The sequence below is a fragment of the Sarcophilus harrisii genome, chromosome 3, assembly GCF_902635505.1.
Source record: "Sarcophilus harrisii chromosome 3, mSarHar1.11, whole genome shotgun sequence".
NCBI classification, from domain to species: domain Eukaryota; kingdom Metazoa; phylum Chordata; class Mammalia; order Dasyuromorphia; family Dasyuridae; genus Sarcophilus; species Sarcophilus harrisii.
In genome coordinates, this window is record NC_045428.1 from 274,867,978 (window position 1) to 274,889,466 (window position 21,489).

Here is a 21,489-nt window from a genome sequence, read left to right on the forward strand (position 1 = left end):
ATTGTTTCATTTGGTCTCTGGGAGATCAATGCTATTTTTATTCCCATTTTACAGGTAAGGAGACTGAGGCAAGCATTATTTGACTTGCCTGAGGGTTATATAGCTAGTAAGAGTCTTAAGTCTGTATTTGAGCTCAGGTCTGCTTGATTCTGGGCCCACCTAGCCACCTCTAGAAAAAACTAGTTTCTCTTTTTCTTCTTGACAAAGATAGTTGGGGAGGAACGGTTGATCAAAGTGTGATGTCTGTAAGCAGAGGGATGTGACATTTTGAAGGGATAGACATCATCATTCCTTATGGGCACCAGTTCTTCAGTGTCACTTAAAGTGGTGGAGAAGAATTATGGAGGGCCTTTTTTTTTTTTCTTTCCTTCCTTCCTTCCTCCCTCCCTTTCTTTTCTAAAGCCAGTGAAGAAAGCATTATTCAAGATCTGGAAGTTTGTCATTATTTCTATCCTAAACCGTTTATGTTATATCCTCCTATTTTGTCCTTGGTAAGATAGGAAAAGAATAGACACCATTGTCACTGTAGCAGGCTGTCTTAAATTTGAAGATTCCTAAAAGTCTAAAATACTCCTTAAGCTGCCTCTGTATTCTTTTGTATAGTCTAAATAAATCCAGTTAACTAACAGTTTTTATTCTCTAAATCAGCAAATCAAACACAGGGCTGAAATGCAGCTTATAACACTCCTAAGCAGAGCCTGAATCAGACTCAAAAGCAATTGACTCAAAGGCAATTGAGAAATATTTATTTTTTAATTATAAAAGTTTTTTATTTTCCCCTAGCAAGTAATCCAATATATGTTAAACATGTGTAATTCTTCTATACCTATTTCCACATTTATAATGCTGCACAGAAAAAAATCAGATCAAAAAGAAAAAAAAAATGAGAAAGAAAAAAAAAGCAAGCAAAAAACAACAAAAAAGATGAAAATACTATATTGTGACCACATTCAGTCCCCATAGTTTTTTCTCTGGGTGTAGATGGCTCTCATCATCACAAGATCTTTGGCACAAGCCTAAATCATTGCATTGTAGCAAAGACCCACATCCATCAAAATTGATCATCTTACAGTCTTCTTGTTGCCGTGTATAATGATCTCCTGGTTCTGCTCATTTCACTTAGCGTCAGTTCATGTAAGTCTCTCCAGGCCTCTCTGAAATCATCCTGCTGGTCATTTCTTACAGAACAATAATGTTCCATGACATTCATATACCATAATTTATTTAGCCATTTTCCAATTCATGGGCATCCATTCAGTTTCCAGTTTCTTGCTACTACAAAAAAGGGTGGCTACAAACATTTTTTCACATGTGGGTCCCTTTCCCTCCTTTATGACCTATTTGGGATACAGATCCAGCAGAAATGCTGCTGGATCAAAAGTTATGTACAGTTTGGTAGCTCTTTGGGCATAGCCAATTAAGAAATATTTAATAAAATAAATAGGAAAAAAACTAGAACATAGATAATGTTAATATGTCATTTCTAAGACCAAACTCTGCCTTAAATATTTCCACCTTAGATCTGCCATCATGTTGGAAGATGGGGAAAGTTCTTATCCATTTCATTTATTTCATAGTTCTGGATTATCTTGAATCATTACGCCAAGTAGTATATTTTATAGACTGGCTGAAGAGAGCATATTCAATTGTGATTGTCAATTATGACTTAGAACACTTGGATTGGCGGCAATCCAAGCAAGGGTAGCCCCAGTTCCTTAGCCAAAGCACTGTCTAGATTAGAGAGACTAGATTTAAATCCAAGCTCTGCTACTCATTTATCTTGGGATTTTGTCCAATTTCCTGAATTCTCTGCACCTCACTTGCCTCATTTCTCTGATGAGGGAATTGGACAAGAGGATTTGATGACTGTTCCTTTATAATATAGTTAATAATAATAAAAGATTCCTTTTAGCTTTTTAAATCCTATGGCCCAGTCCTAAACCCCCATGCTTTGTGAAACTACTATGAAGTTTAGTGATATTCCCAAGAAAGATATAAGATCCATAAGAGAATGCTTTTTTGTTGGTCATTAAGGATTTTTATCTTTGAGATAAAGTTCCAAAGTTGGCTGTCTCTTCTCCTTTGGGTGGATACTGTAATTACTTAGTGGTGCCCATTCTTAATTGTCTGTTCACTGAATTGCCTCCCTGTTTGCCAACCTGACCATTTCCCCCACTGCGAATGCTTCTGCTTTGGAACTAGTTCAATGAAGGTTATTACTAACTGCATGACTACTTTCCTTTGTGTCTGCCAAAAAATGATAATAGATGAAAGAAAAACAAATAACAGCTGATGTGGAACAATCCATTTTGTCTTATCAAGGGTGTCAGGGGTAGAGCTGCTGGGTGGATGAGCCTCCCAAATAGGATAACAGCTGTAGAGTGGCAAGAGACCAAGAGATGGAAATTTGACCCCCACCCCCATTCCCACCGCCATCAGCAGTTCCTTTAGAGAAGACCCTCAGTCAGAAGAAGCAAGTTTCACCTCCAGGGGTACTACTTAGGAATCTTTGAATGGTTCTGTCATTCACCTGATTAAATCTTAATTGCAAATTCTATTTTGGTGGCGGTTGCTTTGTACATGTTGGTTTTATGCCCTTTTTGCTGAGCCTGGCTTTTTCCAGAAGACTGCTACAAATTTAGAAATAGGGAAATGGTATTGCATTTGTCAACTGGAGTTTTGTTTTGCAGGCTGAATTAATTTTAGTGCTTGTATGAGGTGCCAAACACTCACATCCCCAGAGAGTGGGTTGCTCAATTTTGTGTGTGTGTGTGTGTGTGTGTGTGTGTATGTGTGTGTGTGAGACTCTTTGGTCTTGTCCAAACTGTAGTAAAGAAATACTGTCTGTAGTTTTAAAGGAGTAAATGGGTTTGCCAGTAGCTTCATGTTTTGTGTTTTTGATTAATTTTTCAGAGACCTAAGAAACCACCTCCTCCATCAGCTCCTGTCATCAAACAAGGAGCAGGTAATGCACCTTTCAATTTTTTAAAAATAAATTGTTTTCTTGTTTCTTTGTCAAATTGAGGGTATGTCAGACAGGGAATGAGAATATGTAAAACCTATTTAATGTGCTAGGCACTTTTATAAATATTATCTTATTTAATCCTTCCAATTATTTCTGTGAGGTAGGTGCTTTTATTTTCTCAATTTTACAGTTGAGAAAACTAAGGCAAACTTGTTCAGGATGACACATCTAGTAAATGTCTGAGGCTGAATTTGAATTCAAGTTCCAGTGCTTAGCACATGCCAGGCACATAATAGGCACTTGATAACTGTTTATTGATTAATTGACTCCAGGCCAGCACTCTATCCACTATGCCTGCAGTTACCCTCCAAGTAGTCTTGGAAGCAGTTATTATTTGAACAGGATTTGACGTCTGAGCAATTATAGTTTGAAAAAGGCTACAGATTCATAAGAGAAGCAAAAAACAAAAAACCACTTATTTTTGGTAGGTGTATGTTTAACTTTTGGAGCAAAACACTTCCCACCATCACCATCAATCCTCATAAGAGGCAATCCAGGCCTCCAAACACAGACACAAACACTTCCCACCATCACCATCAATCATCATAAGAGGCAATACAGGTCTCCATACTAGTGATAACAACAATAGATAACATTTCCATTACTTTTTAACATTTGCAAAATGATTTAATTTTCAATTGATGTCCACAACCACCTTTGTAAACTAAGTATTGTCAGTATCATCAGAAAAAGACATAGGTCCAGAAAGACGGAATGATTTGTCCATGGTTGCCCAGGAAAGAAATGTGAGAAGCAGAGTTTGGAGCCCAGGTCTCTTTGGACAAAAGTCTGAACATTCTTTCCATAATACCATGCTGTCGGAAAAGGGGCACGACATGGGACAAATCACTTTACTTCATGATCTATGAAGTTAAAGGGTTGGATTATATGATTTCCAAGGTCCCTTCCAGCTCTGATATTCTGTATTCCTTTCTCTTCTGTCTCATAAAAGGGATCCCAGTTTTTCCACACAATGTGAGTTAATTTAGTTAATAATTCTGTCCATATGTGATTTATCTAGAGGCTTATTGTGTATCTGGGGGGGAAAAGTTTTTGTTTTCTTCAAACCTGTTATTTTGTTGGAGGCAACTTCCATTCAGAAAACTTCCTTTCTGAGTGCAGATCATCTCTTCTTTAAATTATAGTCTGTGGCACTGAGAAATTAAATGATTTTTCCCTAATATGTGTCAGAAACTGGACTTAAATCATCTTTTTTTTTTTTTTACCATCTTTTTTTTCTACTAAATCCATCTTTTTGACTCCAGACACTATACCATGCTGCCTCCCCATTGAAAAATGAGTAAATTTAAAATCCCCCTCTCTCTACTTAGTTCAAAGGTTCCATTATATTCTTTTGTTTCTTTCCCCCACCAAAATTTTTCTAGCAGTAATGGCTTAGTGTCCTGATTGTTCATCTTGAAAATATTCCAGTTTTTGTGTTGCTTAGACTAGTCTCAAATATGTCAGTGTTGTTTAGTCCTTGTAGAATAGGATTGGGGAGAATTATTGGCAAAATTTAGATGTCATCTCAGTGTGATTGGCTAAAGATGCTATCATTTTAATTCACAGTAAATTCTCATACACAAAAATGATGCTGTATATTTGACCCAATAGAATTCATTTTTATAAAACAAAACAAAACACAAACACCTAAAAACACTCCATTTTTGAATAAATCATTAAATTTTCCTTGCTACAAATAAAGCTAAAGGCTGATTTTGCAAGGGAGAAAAAAAGGAAGCAATCCTGAGTTTGTTTTCCTCACAATTTTCAATTTGAAATGCTCAGTCACTCACTGATTTTTCTGTTTGTCATGCACTGAGGCAATTTAAAGCCTTTCTTTAGAGGAAAAGTGCTACAATATAGCATAATACCAGAAGACTTTCTGACTTAATCCAAACCCTTTTCCCATTCCCTTGGTCACAGCTGATGATTAAAAAGATTAAATCCTGAAATGTGGGGATAATTAGATCTATTTTGTCGCCATTATTGTTGCTATGGAGCAGTTTAACTTTGCCACCTAGTGGCTGTTGTATTGTAAATAGTTTATTGGGCTAGAATTATGCCAGTCCATTTGATTATTTTCCAATGGCAGTCAGAGGGCATGGCAGGAATAGGGGGAAACAGAGGAGAAAGGAGAGAAAGAGAAGGAAGAAAGGAGGAAGATAGAGGAGGAAAGATAATGAATATACGGAGGAGATAGTGATCTGTGCAGTAAATCTGAAATCTAGAATATTCTTAAAATGTTGAGTTTAGGGTTAGATTCCCTTTGCGATCTTTCCTTAGTATCTGATTCCTTCAGTATCTTTGCTGAGCTATTTATTTTTATTTATGACCAGGATTATTTTTTTCAATAGGCACAACAGAACGGAAGCATGAGCTTAAAAAGGTACCTCCTGAAAGACCAGAAACTCTTCCAAACAGAACAGAAGAAAAAGGTATGGAATCAATTCTCTATTGGCTTTTCTTAGAGTAGTAGATGAAGGGAAAATTGGTCACTGATCTATTTAGAGATGTTTGATCAATTTGCTTTTCCTTGATGCGGTAATGATGACCCTAATTACACTAAGCTCTATGAGAGCAAGAATGGTGTTTTTTCCTTTTTATATATCCAAAACACCAGCATACAGTAGTTTCTTAATAAATGTTTATGACTGGCAGGTTAACTTTTTTAGGGAACTATGTCATGGTAAATAGAAGAAAATTAAGTAATTGATCTTTGTGTGAACTTCTTACGATCAACAAGATCTCTGGAAGAGCTTTAGTTATTTCTAGATTATAAGCTTCTTGAAGGCAGGGAACTCTTATCTTAAATTACTTGAGGTCTTCCCACACTGCTTAGCTCTCTTGTTTAGTATGACATGTGTTCAGTAAATGTTAAAAGGGTGATAATTTGAATGGATTTCAAAAGTTACTTTGATTAGACACTAAGGCTGTTGAGGCAAAAATCACATGTTCAGGTCTGATTTATGTCATTTCTGAATCAAGGACAAATTGTATAACATTATTTTTCTTTATTAAATTTTATTTTTCAATAGTTGAACACATTTTCTCTTACCTTCTTCTAGTGGAATAAGAAAAAAAGTATAAAACCCTTGTAACAAATAATAGCTTTTCTTTTCAAAGTATTTTCCTACATATATTGCCTCCTTTGTATCTCACAATAACCCCAGGAAAAGGGTACTAATGTCACCACTTTGTAGCTGAGGTGACTGAGATTCTAAGAGGTGAATTCAAAGGGATTTCACTTTAAAAAATGGACATATATACTCATGTTTTATATATATATATATATATATATATATATATATATATATATACTGTTATATAACATATAATTGTATAATTATGGTTTTATACTAAAGCTATACTATAGAATTATAAATAATATATATTTACCATAAAGACTGCAATAATTTATTGCAATATATCATATTACAGTAATATTTTGTGACCTCTTAAATTTGGATAGTCTCATAAAATTGTACATGATTCATCCTACTAGTGAAGTGATTTGAAAAAATGGCATAGGTAAAAACCTGTGCTAAAAAAAAAAATCAACTCCAAATCAGTAAATATTTATTCAGTGCTTACTCTTTGCAGATCACTGTTCTGAGTCCTTTACCTTGGAAAAATGACAAGCTATATATCCCAAGTAGCTGATCCAGAGAACAATGACTGCTTTCTTGTTACAATGAATTCTGTACAACAAATATACCTACACAATAAACACTTTCTCTATTCTAGGCTAGTTTGCCAACCATTATCAAGGAAAGAACTTGATAATATAAATAAAACAAAGATGATAGAATGTGCAAATCACCTGTAGATTATCTGTCTGTCTGTCTCTCACAGACAACCCTTACCCCCACACCCCTAAATGTGAATGAAATATTCTCATATATAATTATGTAATGTGATTATAGAATGACTATCTTTTTCTAGTAAATGTTATGTTTAATACACATTACTTTATGAATCATATTGACAGAGAAAAATCAGAGCAAAAGGGAAAACCATGGAAGAGAAAAAAACTTCAGAAAAAAAGAAGTGAACGTAGTATGTGTTGATTTACATTCAATCTCCATAGTTCTTCTGGATGCAGATGGCATTTTCTGGCCAAAGTGTATGGGGATTGCTTTGGATCACTGAACCACTGAAAAGGACCAAGTCTTTCATAATTGATCATCGTACATAGAATGACATTATTATTTTGAAAAATGTACTTTTACACATTGACTCTATTTGTTATAATTTGATTAATAAGAGAGAAAATTTCCATCTGGTACAGGGATTTTTAACTTGAGGAACATGAACTTTAAAAAACAGATATTTTTGAAAATTATTTTAATATAATTGGTTTCTTTTGTAATCCTAGATATCTTATTTTATGGTTTTGAGAATATTTTGAGAAGGGGACAGTAGGCTTCACCAGATTGACCAAAGGGGGATCCATGACACAGGAAAGGGCAAGACTCGCTGCTTTAGTATAAAGGTTGGGCCTGGGGAAGACAATAAAAAGTAAATGATTCTTATCCAATTCCTTAATTCCTTGACCATAAGCATTCATTTGTTTGCCTAGTTCTCATGTAAGGAAAAAAAAATACTGTTAAGTGCTTAAGAAGGACACTTCCTAATATAGATATTTTCTTTGTGAATTCTTAAAAATGATTTAAAGAAAGACCAGAGAGAGAGCAAAAACTGGATTTACAGAAGCCTTCTGTTCCTGCCATCCCTCCAAAGAAACCTCGACCACCCAAGACCAGTTCTCTCAGCAGACCTGGTGCACTGCCTCCGAGAAGACCAGAAAGACCAGTGGTGCCTGTGACACATGCCAGGTATTCAAGACTATTTCTTTAGATGGTGTCTGGCTTATTGGTTATCAGCCAAACTTGTGCAGAATGTAGAGCGAGCCATCTCTCTTTGTTAGAGATCCTCAGATGTGGCAGGGTTGGAGGAGGTGGGGAAGGGAATATATTTGTGTCTGTCTGTCTGTTTCTCTCTCTCTCTCTTCCTTTCTCTTTCCTTCCCTCCCTCCCTCTCTTTTTTCTCCTCTTTCTTTCACTCTCTCTGTCTTTTTCTCTCTCTTTCTCTCTGTCTCTGTCTTTCTCTGTCTCTTTCTCTCTCTTTTTCTCTGTCTCTGTTTTTCTTTTTTTTTCTCTCCCTGTCTCTCTGTCTCTTTTTCCCTCTCCCACCCCCCGCCATCTCTCTGTGTCTCTTTCCATCTCTCTCTTTCCATCTCTCTCTCTCTCTCTCTCTCTGAGTCTGTCTCCCCAGCCCCCCGCACTTTTTCTCTTCTCCACCATCATCTCAAGATATCAGTATAGATAATTATACATAAAGAAATTTCTTATGTCTGTATGCTGAAAGATTAAACAGTTCGCTCATAGGGACTTGAAACCAGTATGTGTTAAAGGCTAGACTCAAAGAGTTTTTCACAACTCCACCCTCTATCTCTATGTTTGTTAATGATAGGTTTAAGTTTTTGTTTTTTCTGGGCGATGAAAGATTCCTTTTATCACCACATATTGATATTTACTAATAATTTGAGAAAACTGTATCATTCCAGAACACTAAAGTCTTTAGAGCGCACATAGCTTCTGCTAATACAAACCATAGCCCCTCTACTCCTCAGAGATGAAGTTCACAGATTGCTTTAGGACTGACTCAGTTACCCTACTTCTGGTGATGAACTTATCTGAACCAGTCTTCAGATGACAGACAGATCTTCAATCACTGGCAAATCAGTATAGTGTTACAAGTAGTTCCTTCCACCATTAGAATGTCATAAAGAAATAATTCTAGTAGGATTTTGTCATTTTATAGTAAAGATTAAATATTTTAATGCAGAATTATCTTAGTTGGGGCAACTATACATGAGGTCCCTTACAGCTTAAGAACGAAATGCAGCCCTCCTCTGAAAACTAAGAATAGCTTTTACATTTTAAAATACATTTTCTTACCATTTAAACACTTTAAGAATACGTTTTTAAATTTTACTTTTTAAATAAAATTTTAAATTAAATCTATTAAAAAAATTTTAAACTTTATTTTAAAGTGAAAAAATATTCACTCTATAGCTCATTGGCTATACAAACAAAGCCTTGAACTATTTGGATCCTCAGGCCTTAGTTTGCCAACCGCTGATCTAGATGGATTTGACTAAGATCTCTCCCAATTCTAGATGTATACTCTTATAATCTTCTACATATATAACCACACATAGAGTTTCTAAATAGTTAGTTGTCTTTTTTTCCTTCTTCAACCTAGTTTCTTGTCAAGTTGTGATATGTTTAAGTTAACACAAAGCAGAACAGACGTTCCTTCCCTTTAAGTGGAAAAATAGCTTGTACAATTTTGCAAGTCCATCTAAATAAATCAACATCATTGTCACAACATTTTAGTACTTTTGACACTTCCAAGTAAAAAGTTTGATTAGGGAATATTCATTTAAGGCCATCCAAATATACACAAAATTGTAGAGCACTGGATAGTTTATTGGTGTTGAAAGTGTTTTTCAGTAGACTTTGAACATATGAATGAGTGGATGAGCATGTATACATACATGTACCCCTGACCTTATATAAGAGTTCAGGCTTCAAACTTCTGTTCTATGGGGGCCAAGAACAAAGTTATCAGAGTCAACTTGGCTAAATCTACATGAAGAGTAAACACTGTAAGTGTTTCTGGGTATTTTTTTTTTTTTTTTTTTTGGCACAGTGCTCAATTTCCCACAAACCCTTTTAAAAAATACCTTCCTTGGAAATGCACACACAAAAATCTGCTTTCTTACATGATTATGTCTGGTATTAGAAGATTCTTACCATTTTTGAGTTTGTTACATAAATCAATCAATAAAAATGCTCTAACTGTTGTTGATTAAAGAAATGCAATTTAAGACAACTCTAAGGTGCCATTTCACACTTCTCAGATTGGCCAATATGACAGGAAAAGATAATGATAAATGTTGGAGGGGATGTGAGAAAATTAGAACACTAATGAATTGTTGGTGGAACTGTGAATGGATCCAATCATTCTGGAGAGCAATTTAGAACTATGCCCAAAGAGTTAACAAACTGTGCATATTCTTTGATCCAGCAGTGTTTCTACTGGACTTGTATCCCAAGGAGATTATAAATAAAGGAAAAGGACCCACATGTGCAAAAAATTTTGTAGCAACTTTTTTTGTAATGACAAGGAATTGGAAATTGAGTGGATGTCTGTCAGTTGGGGAATGGCTGAATAAGTTACGGTATATGAATGTTATGGAATATTATTGTTCTATAAGAAGTGATCAGCAGAATGATTTTAGAGAGGCCCGGAAAGACTTACATGAACTGATGCTAAGTGGGAAAATTGTACATAGCAACAACAAGATAATGTGATGAACAACTATAATGGACTTGGCTCTTTTCAACAATGAGCTGATTCAAGGCTATTCTAATAGACTTGTGATGAACAGAGCCATCTGCATCCAGAGAGAGAGCTATGGAGATTGAATGTGGATCAAAGCATAATGTTTTCACCTTTTGTTGTTTGCTTGCTTAGGTTTTTTTCTTTCTCTTTTTTTTTCTTTGATCTGCTATGATTCAACAATTCCTTAATCATTGAGGCCATATTTTATTTCAAGGTTTTTGTTGTTATAAATATTGCCATTTTGAATATTTTTATATATAGAATCATAGACTGTCACTACCTCCTTTGGGGTATAAATACTCTCATAGGATCACTAGACCATAGGATATGATTTTTAGAAGTAACTATCAAAAACTTGCCTAATTCCATTTGGTTTTTCCAAATTGGCTAATCCACTAATAGAGAAGTACTATGTCCATCTTCCCACTTTCAATATTGAACTTTATTTTCTTTTACAATCTTTGTTGTTTTTTTGGGTATAAGGTGACAAAACGGTTGGTTTAATTTTTCTGTGATTATTAAAATGAAATGGAACCAGTTTTCAGATTGTTTTTGATAGTTTTGTATTCTTTTTCAAACTATTGAAGACATTTCAATAATTCAGGAAATGTTTTTTCATTGTAAGGCTCTGAGTTAATTGCTAGAGAATATAAATTCAAAATACATAATAGTCTTTATCCTCAAGGACCTTCTATATTACTGTTTTGCATTTAATTTTCAAGGAATTATAGTAAGACTAGTTCAATAAATATAAGTCCTAGATAAGAGCCTTTTATGATGGTTTGCTACATAATTTATTATATAATATTATTACTATGTAAGTGATAACATTTATTGCTTCTGAGTATTTTGTGAAATTTTTTTTATCACATGGATTTTTTTAAACTTAGGCAAAAGTGATAAAATTTCCACAAAATCCTTCTTTAAATTCTTCTGGTGGCATGGAGGTAGGCAATCATGAATTCTTGGAGACCATGATTATAGAATGTTATTTCTTATAGATTTTTACTGTGCAGAAAAAAGACTTTTGAGTTTCACCACTCTAGTGGACCAGATCTTTTTTTCTGAAAAAGTTTAGTACATCCCTAATGGTTTCATCACTTGATGATAAAGGTTTTTGGCCATAGTAAGTTATGAAACAAAGAAAATAAATAGCTTTCATTCCTGTGCAGTGCTATTCTTCTCCTGTAATGATAGATGCAGAATGAAGGAAAAGATGCCAGAGGGTGCTACGAATCACAGCATTTATATGCTGTCAACAAATTTTAACATGGATGTTAGAACTATAAAGGCAAGATCATTGCCAAGTGGACAGAGAGGCACATATTGCATGAAGAGCTGTCAATCTTATTTTTCTTGACATTCTTGCTAAAATGGACTGGAACTGAAGGCAAGCTATTGTTTCTTATAGAACAATAATATTCCGTAACATTCATATACCATAACTTATTCAGCCATTCCCCAGCTTGATTTAGACAAGTCTGGTGCTTAAAGCCTGATATTAGAACAAAATGAAATACTCATAGACCATTTAACAAATCAGTTAAATTATTGACTAAATCAAGTCAATAACCATAGATTTAGTCCTTATTGTGCACCAGATATTAGGGATATAAAGAAATGCAAAGATGTGCCCCATTCTCAAGAAGTTCACAATGGAAGAGCCAATATGCTAAAAACTAAGCACAAACAAGAAATTCTCAAGATATTTTTAGAGGAAAAGCACTAAGATGAAAGACTAAGAAACGCTACTTATAGAAGGTGGGACTTCAACTGTCGTTTAAAGGAAGCCAGGAGGTAGGGATGAGAGAGAAAGAGAGAGTTCCAGGCATAGGAGATAGTCACAAAAAATGCATTGAGTAAGAATATGAGATCTTGTTCAAGGAATGGCAAGAAAGCCAAGAAGCTTAATTAGCCAAAAGATAACTCAGCAATAATAGACCAGTGATTGAGATAGAGGGCCAACCCCTTGTCTCCTTATAGATGTGTGGCTGGTCAGCAGGATATATCTGGTATGGTGAGTAAGATGGATGTGAGATATCTGCCCTGTCTGGAGGACAATGACTCCTTGTAGGCTAGCTTTTTAAAAAAGTTCTGGGAGACCAGCAAGCCCCATCAGCAATTCAAGCCTTAGCATCCTGGATTACTCAGTTTGAAAGATAGCTTCCCTGCCTTTTTAAGAAAAAAAGTAGCTTAATGTACATGGAAGATACTTTTCTGGCAAGGGTAAGAGGATGGCAGGTAAATAGCTATCATGTTCCACAGCTGCCTTTATGATATAATCAGAAATTAAGGAAGATCTTCAGCTCAGTAGGTGAGGATATGGACTAGTTAATAAACATGGTTGAATGGGGTTAATATGATAATAAGATCACAAATCCTTCTATTTGAGTATTTTTGACAGTTTGACAGAAAACTGTTGTTTAAAAAACACAAGCAGCTGAGTCATTCATAATAAGTTTTAAAAAAATATTGTGTTCTTTGGCAGGAAGATTTTCTATATAAATAAGTCAAAGATAGTATCTTTTCAGTGCCTGATACAGCAAAGTACTTTGGAGAAAAAAGATTTTTTTTTAAGAGCACAAATAGTTTCTAATATATGTAGAGGAAGAGGTCACCTAAGTAAAGCCTTGATATGAAAAGATAGTAAAACCTGCCAATTTTGACTAGATACATTGTATGAAGAGTCAAAAATCATGTTAATTTCATTATTTAGTTGTTCAAGCAGTAATAATGATATCCTTTGAGGTAAAATAGAGCCCTTCAGAATTCCTTATCTATTTCCCATTATTTAATGAGGTTTTGTTTTCCAAACTATTGGTTTGATTTCTGAATAACAGCTTATTTAAGAGATTGTGAATTTCTTTGCTTATCTTTGTGGTTTTTTGCTCGCCTTTTTATTTTCTCCTCTTTGTATATTTTCCACAATTTAAGTTTTCATACTTTTTATTTGTGGCAGAATTGAGATTTTTTTCAAAAACTTCCCCTACACTTAATGGTATATTAGAACCATGTTCCATGAAGAATGATATTTTTAAAGTCTATATAAAAAAATCAACATGAACAAAAATGGTATATCAGTTAAGGATGGATATTTTCTAAAATACATATGCTCTCTTCCCACACGCAACAGCTGGGGAACAGATGAGTGAGAGAGATAACTTTGTGGATCTCAGCTTTCCTATTGGCATTTCTAAGTGACCTTGATAGGTTATATGTCTCAGAAAGTCTCACCCAACTCCTATAAATGACCCTTGGAAATTTGCCTGCCTGTAATTGGCAGAAATGGATAGGGCTGAGGAATAATGTGAGAAAAATAGAAGCTCCATCTACATATTTTGTTTTATTGTATGTTTTACTTAGGGGGAAATGATATTTCCTCTAGACTTTGTTGGCCTTTCAAATCGCTATTTGTTCTTACTGGAAATAATTTACATAATGCCTGGTTTTCATGTGTGGGGGCCATTTTACTTTGTACCTTTATGGTCGTCTTCCCTGGTATGATTCAAGTATATATTTCCAGGCTTATCTCATTCATTTATTCATTCATTCTTATTCAATAAGTTAACTTAGTTCATTAGTTTTATGGGTCCTTAATTTTTCTGATGCAGGTACTCAACTCCATCCAGTCATGAAGATTGCAGTCTATCCAACACTTTTCATCTATAGTAACTCTTGTCCATGTCTTCCCTTAAATCCTCCATAGGAAGCCTATGGTATAGGCCAGGGGTGGGGAACCTTTTTTTCTGCCAAGGGCCATTTGGATATTTATAACATCATTCCATGGACCCTACAAAATTATCAACTCATACAACTCAAGGAGTGGGAGATTGCTCTACTTGACTTTCAGCTCATCATTGTCTGCGGTTGTGTCACAGATGATTTCACAGGCTTTATGTGACCCACGAACTAGATGTTCTGCACCCCTTTTTATAATCCTTCCACTGAATCTTTCCATCTTATTTGATTTCCAGAGCTTATAATGTTATTTGTTTAGCTTTAGTTAATATTTCTTATTAACTAACTGTTTTATAAAGAATGAGAATTTTAGAACCAAAAAGAAACTTCTTGGTTGTGAACCAGAGCTTGGAGAAAACATATGCTTTGTGGTTTGGCTCATGAGACCATGTCAAATAAGGTCCTTGCTGACATGGACATATATCATAGGTTCATGTCTGTTGAGTAAGAATTGAGTCTGTTGAAGATTGAATCTGTGAACTGAATCTCATGAAAGGACAGTGAGATGCACGCACAACTTACAACTATTTTTTAACAAAGTTATCTGCCATCTTCACCTTTGTCTTTTTAACTTCTTTGTAAAAACAAAAACAAAAACTGGACAACATTTCTGTGTCTTATTATCCCAATAGGAATTAGGAAAAAATTGATTAGGAAACAATGGACTGAATAAGTCACCAATTCTATTGTGAAAGCTTGATGGCTTTTCTAGAACAATGGAATGGTTTTCTTATGTTTGGTGTTGAAAACTTAAAACTGCTTTTGCCCAAGTGATCAAGAACTGGATAAAAATCTTCACATTAGGTTTTTGACTGGAGGGCATCCCTCATCTTACAAATATTTTCTCTTATTTCCCTGCTCTGCATTGTAATGTGTTTTTGGAAGTACCACACAGGGAGATAAATGTCTGATTTTCTTGAGATGTTTTTAGCTTAAGGCAAAAATTAAGGAAATGTTAATGTACTAATGTCAGCCAAGTTATTAGAGAAATGAGGATGTCTCTCTTGAGACTAACCTACCTGCAAAGAAGTTAATTTTTTTCTCTAGATTTGGAAAGATTTCAGATTGTCTAAGCCATTTGGTACACAAATATGCAGAAGATAATCTTCAAGCTAATGAAAACTCAAATGTATAACTATAATACTGCCCCAAAGCACAATTTTCAGAAAGGGCTTCTTTATCCACTGTAAATTGCAAAGTAAATGAACCTCAAGAGAGAACAGGTCCCCATGTATATTCCATAAACGATAAGATAAATACCTAATTTTGACTAAGCTTAATGTTCTCCAATGCCCTCAAGAACACACTTGAATTTTACTATACTGAAACCATGAGTCAAAAGATAAGAGATTCAAGTACTTGTTTGGGGCTCTAAGAATTGAGCAAATCAATTCATCCCAGCAGGGACCTCACTTTTCCCACCTAAAAAACTTCTCAATTGGACTAGGTACTTTAAAAAATCTTTTCCAGCTCTAATATTCTGTGGTTTTAATATTTATTTATTTCTTATTTTTCCAACATTAAGGGATAAAAAAGACAAGTCCTTGATAGGGAGAATTTTTTTAAATGGAGTTAAGGAATCAAATGATAAAGTAAGAAACCTCCATGTTCTCTTCCATCCCCCTTAAAAAAATTTTTTTTAAGATTTTGAGAGCTCACTTCCCAGTCTTTGGAATTTCATGTTGAATACCAATCTCTTTTGGTTTCTTTTAGTCTGTTAATTAGCTTAGGAAAAAAATCATGGAATCTTATCTTCATTGATTCTGTAGTTTCCAGGGAAGTCTTGTTTACTTTTTTTTTTTTAAATCCTCACCCAGAGATAGGATGAATTTTATTATATATATTATATATATGATGTAAAACCACATGTTAAAAATGTTCCACATCCCCTGATAAACTTATTCATATAGTGTCATTTAGTGGACAAGTTTAAGAGTAAGTAGCTTAATCCCATCTGGGTCTGAATCTCACACCTATAAAGTTAGACTAGATAATTTCTCAAATTCCTTCTATTTCTAACTCTGTGTCCTTTAAGAGTCACAGACAACCAGAATCAGAAAGTGGGACATTAAGAAATGCACATAGATGTATAACCTAAGCTGATTGGTCCTTCAAGTGGGATCTGATGAAGTTTTTCAAAAGGGGCACAGACAAGGAGTATGCTGGATCTTTCATGAGCCCATTATTAAGTTTTCTGTGGGAGCATTTATACGTGAGAAATTGGCAAATGCTACAAATCAGGGCTTGATTTCTTGTTTTATTGATTGTTTAGACTTAAAGTGATGGAGGAAATGCTAATGATTAAATTAGACTTAAACTTTTGGTTGTTAAAACATTTACACATCTATGGGCACCTACCAGTAGCTGGAGAATTCAATCCAATAATTTAAAGTGACTTCTAGTGTCATAAGATGCTGGGTGAATATGAATTGCAGAGTAAGTACACCTCACCATCCCTGGACTTGATCTGCTGGCTCAGATCCCAAATTAGACATTGGAAATTCTACTTAGGTTATAAGCCTGGTTCTGGAGAGTCCAGTGTGTTTTCTGACAGTTCTACAGATCTGGCCTCGGAATGGGGAAATTAGGTAGCAAATTGAGTGGGGACTGTCCCATTATCTTTTTACTTTGCTCTTTGGGAAATCTCCTCCACTAACCTATAAATAGCTAAACTTGTTTGTGCATATCTAAGCAAGGACACAGTGAAAGAGGACAGCTGCCTGAGAAAAATCACTCTAGTTCCTGTTTCCTGTGCCTATGGTTCATGCCGTCTTAATATGTAACCAGGAGATTTCTTGGGATCAAAGAGTATCTGTGATTTTCTTAGGACAGTTTTGACTATCAGGTAGGTGGATGTGCTGGAACTCTGAAAAAGCTAGCAGTAACCCTACTTCTGGAGCTCTCACTTTTTTTTTAATGGAGGATATTTGGGGAGAAAGTATATCCTTGCCCTCTGGTTAATTATTTAAGAGAATAATATGACTGACACCTGAGAACTTGGTCCTGAATTCTAGTCTTGCCTTCCCTACTTACCATATATGAAATCTTGGGAAATCACTTAGCCATTTGAACCCTTAGTTCTTTATTTGTAAAATGATACTTGCACTACTGACTCACCTGTTTATCATAAGGGAAACCTCTATAAATTTTGAAATGTAATATAAATGTGAGTTGTGACACCTGCTGTAGTTGAGATGCCGGTAGAGACTTCACAGAGAAGAGGACATCATTTAGGATTGTTTGTCTTCCTTAAACAAATGTTGGTGTTCTTTTTTTGCTGTTGTTGTGGCCATTGTTACTGTTCTTTGGATTTTGGTAGGAAGAGCTCTGGGAACTGGGAAATGTGGATTCTATCCAGGCTTTGTGACCTTGAACAAAATCTATTTCCTCCCACATTTTACTAGATCAGTGTTAATTTAATTGAGGATTCCTTAGGGTTGATGAATGAGTGGATAGATATTTAAGAAACTATGGGTACCTAACTTTTAGAACATTTTGAAGCCAGAGGTCATCTTAAAGGCCTCTGCTGGAGTTGGAAGCTAAATATTTATAATTTTATATTTTAGCGTTGATATAATTGACATATGATTTCATTATTGGAAGCAGAATGTTATGGTTCTCATAACATTTCCTCATTGTATACTTACTTGCATGGGGATGTGGATAAGGATTGACCTATAATTTTATTGGTAGAAGGAACTGCAGGGTGTCAGGTGGTGGAGTAGACAAGTTTGGAGTCTGAAAGGTCTGATTTCAAATTTTACCTCCTACTTAGCTGTGCAATCCTGAGTAAAGCACTTAAGCTCTCAGTGGCTTTCTCCTCAATTTGTCAGAAACAGAGGTTGGACAAAACAGTTACCTTTAAAAAATTTTTTTCATCATTAAATGGGAGCAGTAATTTTCACAGAACCCACTTCACAGAATTTTGTAAATTTTTCATACACACAAATAAGATAAGTATGCAAAGTGCTTGGCAAACTTTAAGGTGTTATCAATAAATGTCAGTTATTATTGTGCTCTTCTTATCTTTTTTGGAATTTGAATAGAAGTAGTTTCATTCTTGATATTAGGTCTCTCTTTAAAGGAATAGTATGATAGTAGATGTTGGATAAGTCACTCTAAGATTAGTATCTTCATTTTTAAAATGATACAGGTGATCAGTGGTGCTAAACTCAAATAGAAACTGATTCATGAAAGCCCACATATTGACTTAGAAAACCCCATCTTAACATTGTTTATGGTGTACTACAATTTTATTTATTTTGTTAAACATTTCCCAGTTACATTTTAATCTGATTCTGGCTCCCTCGTGAGTTTTGCAGGCTACTCTAATTTGACATCTCTTTCTGAGGTCCCTTTCAACTTCATGTTCAGTGATCTAGAGTTTGTTTTGGGGTTTGTTTGTTTGTTTTAGCATTTATTTAATTGAATTTAATGAAATCACTGGAAATTCTATTTAATTGAATTTAATGAAATCACTGGAAATTCTATTCTGATTTTTATAAAAATTGAGTTCATATTATAGGGTCCTTCATCCATCATCCCAGAATGAACAACAATTGAGGGTCATCACCTAGCCATCTCCATAAGAGATAGATTACTCATCTCCAGAATTTTCTTTGCCACTTCTTGGACCTCAGTAAAATATCAGGGTCATAAGCTTGGGCTAACTTAGGCTAAACTGGACCCTGCTATAAAACATATGTTCTCAAACTTTATATAAAACTTACACTTTTCTCATCAGCTTCTGTGTGAAATCCTTGGATTTCATATCACTTATCATTTTTATAAGGATATATTTCCTACTTCATAAAATTATATAGTATTTTAAACTTTTTTTTCAGTTAATAAGCATTTGTTTCCTATTCCACCTACCATCCCATTATAAAACAAACAAACAAACAAAAAAAGACAATCACCTTGTAACAAAGGTACATAAAAACACACAAATTCCGACATTGGCCATGTCCAGAAGGGTATAATTTCCTTCCTCTCTTTGAATATGTCACCTCTTTATTAGGAGGTGAATAGCATGCTTTATCACTCCACCTGTGTCCTCTAGAATCAACCAGTCATTGCATTGATCAGAGTTCTTAACTTTTTCAAAGTATTTTTCTTTCTAATGTTGTAGCATATAATGTTTTTCAAGAATAATAATTATAATAATCATGGAGCCTCTTTGCCTGAAAAGCTTCAAGGGAAATACTTATCTACCCTTAGATTTTCTTTACTCCCCTAAAGAACCCATAAATCATATAGTATTGCTGCTAGAATTTTTTTATTTAATTGTTGTTGTTGTTCAGTCATGTCCGACTCTTCGTAACCCTATTTGGGATTTTCTTGGTAAAGATACTGGAGTGATTTCCTTTTCCTTATTCAGCTCATTTTACAAATGAGGAAACAAAGTTCAGTGACTTACCCAGATTCACATGGCTAGTGTCTAAGGTCAAATTTGAACTGAGGAAAATGAATCTTCCTGACTCCAGGCCTGGCACTCCATCCTCTACACTATTTAGTTGTTCCCAGAAAGGTCCCTAAAGATTACCTATTGCAAGTTACTCATTTTACAGAGAAAGAATCCAAGGTGCTAAAAGCGTGACTTATAAGTCATAATGGTAAATTAGTAAGACAGTCAGGCTTTAAGCTCTGATTCAAGTCCTCTGAATCCAAATTTGATCCTCTTTGTAGTTTATCACACACTGCCTTTGAATTACTCACAAGAAAGGGCCTAAATTATATTTTTCCCCTTTAAATACAGTAATACCATTTAATAAATGGAAATGCTATTTGTTTTGGCAGCCTCTGAGTTTGTGGCTACTATTTAAGGACTACATCTTAATTGATAATGTCAGTAGCTTCAAACATGTGCTTCAGGAAAAAAATGCAGAAGTTCTGTTTAAAAGAACACATTAGCATTGTTGTAAGATCCTATAAATACATTAAGGGGAATTTACAAATAGACACTTTAAAAAGTCACTTCCACACCTACAGTCTGATCATTGTCAAAACACCAGCTGCAGTCCCCCTACTTAGAAGGATCAGAACCTTTTTTAAAAAACACCTACAGTGTTGTTTTTTTGTTTTGTTTTGTTTTTTTCAAAGTAGGGTTCCTTTTGGCTCCCCTATAGGAGATTCTTTTAGCCTAGAGTTTGTGATTGGCTCTTCCCTTAACGGATCATAAGTCAGCAGAGTTAGAAAAATGTGAAGCAAAAAACATATTTTCTGACATGCCACCAGCTTGGTTCGTTGTGAGAAGGAATTGGAATAGGTAATGAAATTTGTTTCCAATTCTTAAGACTCCTAGCTTAGCTTTAAAGTCATATTGCTTCCAGAAATCAGGACAAGCAAATTCCCATGAGTCTAAGTTATCAAGCAGGGTTCTTTCCCTCTACTTCTGAAAGTCTGTTCTGAAAGGACAGACTGCTGTGCAATGTAAATATAAATGTGTAATGTAAATGCTGGGTTAAGCTCTGAATCCAATTCTGACTCCTGTGCGTAGGAATGTTAGAGAATTAAGATAAGGGTTAGCAAAACTATTTGGTATTGGCTAAGGAATAGATTAGTTGATCAGTGGAATAGATTAGGTTCAAGGGATAAAACAGTCAACAAATATAGCAACCTAGTCTTTGACAAACCCAAAGATCCCAGCTTTTGGGATAAGAACTTACTGTTTGATAAAAATTGCTGGGAAAATTGGAAACTAATATGGCAGAAACTAGGCATTGATCCATACTTAACGCCGTACACCAAGATAAGGTCAAAATGGGTTCATGACCTAGGCATAAAGAATGAAATTATTAATAAATTAGAGGAACACAGGATAGTTTACCTCTCAGACCTGTGGAAGGGGAAGGTCTTTATGACCAAAGCAGAACTAGAGATCATTGCTGATCACAAAATAGAAAATTTCGATTATACCAAACTGAAAGTTTTTGCAAAAAAATAATCAGACAAGATTAGAAGGAAAAGCAATAAACTGGGGAAAATATTTTTTAAATAAAGGTTCTGATAAAGGCCTCATTTCAAAATATATAAATTCTCTAATTTTAAAAAAATCAACCATTCTCAATTGAAAAATGGTCAAAGGATTAAACAGACAATTCTCAGATGAAGAAATTGAAACTATTTTAGTCATATAAAAAGATGCTCCAAGTCATTATTAATCAAAAATGCAAATTAAGACAACTCTAAGATACCCTACACCCTGTCAATTGGCTAAGATGTCAGGAAAAATAATGATTTGTTGGAGGATCGGGAAAACTGGGCATTGATGCATTGTTGGTGGAGTTGTGAACAAATCCAACCATTTT

The 21,489-nt window shown here is 34.8% G+C and overlaps 1 protein-coding gene across 6 annotated transcripts in view; it reads left to right on the forward strand.

The window, feature by feature from the left end:
• The window catches only part of SH3KBP1 (SH3 domain containing kinase binding protein 1), a 453,585-nt gene that overhangs the window by 377,367 nt on the left and 54,729 nt on the right, over nt 1–21,489 (forward strand). For all 6 annotated transcript variants that reach the window (XM_031959528.1, XM_031959530.1, XM_031959529.1 and 3 more), the window contains 3 exons: nt 2,914–2,965; nt 5,383–5,463; nt 7,704–7,863. In XM_031959528.1, the coding sequence (XP_031815388.1) occupies nt 2,914–2,965; nt 5,383–5,463; nt 7,704–7,863 (293 nt within the window). The remainder of the gene's footprint in view (nt 1–2,913; nt 2,966–5,382; nt 5,464–7,703; nt 7,864–21,489) is intronic.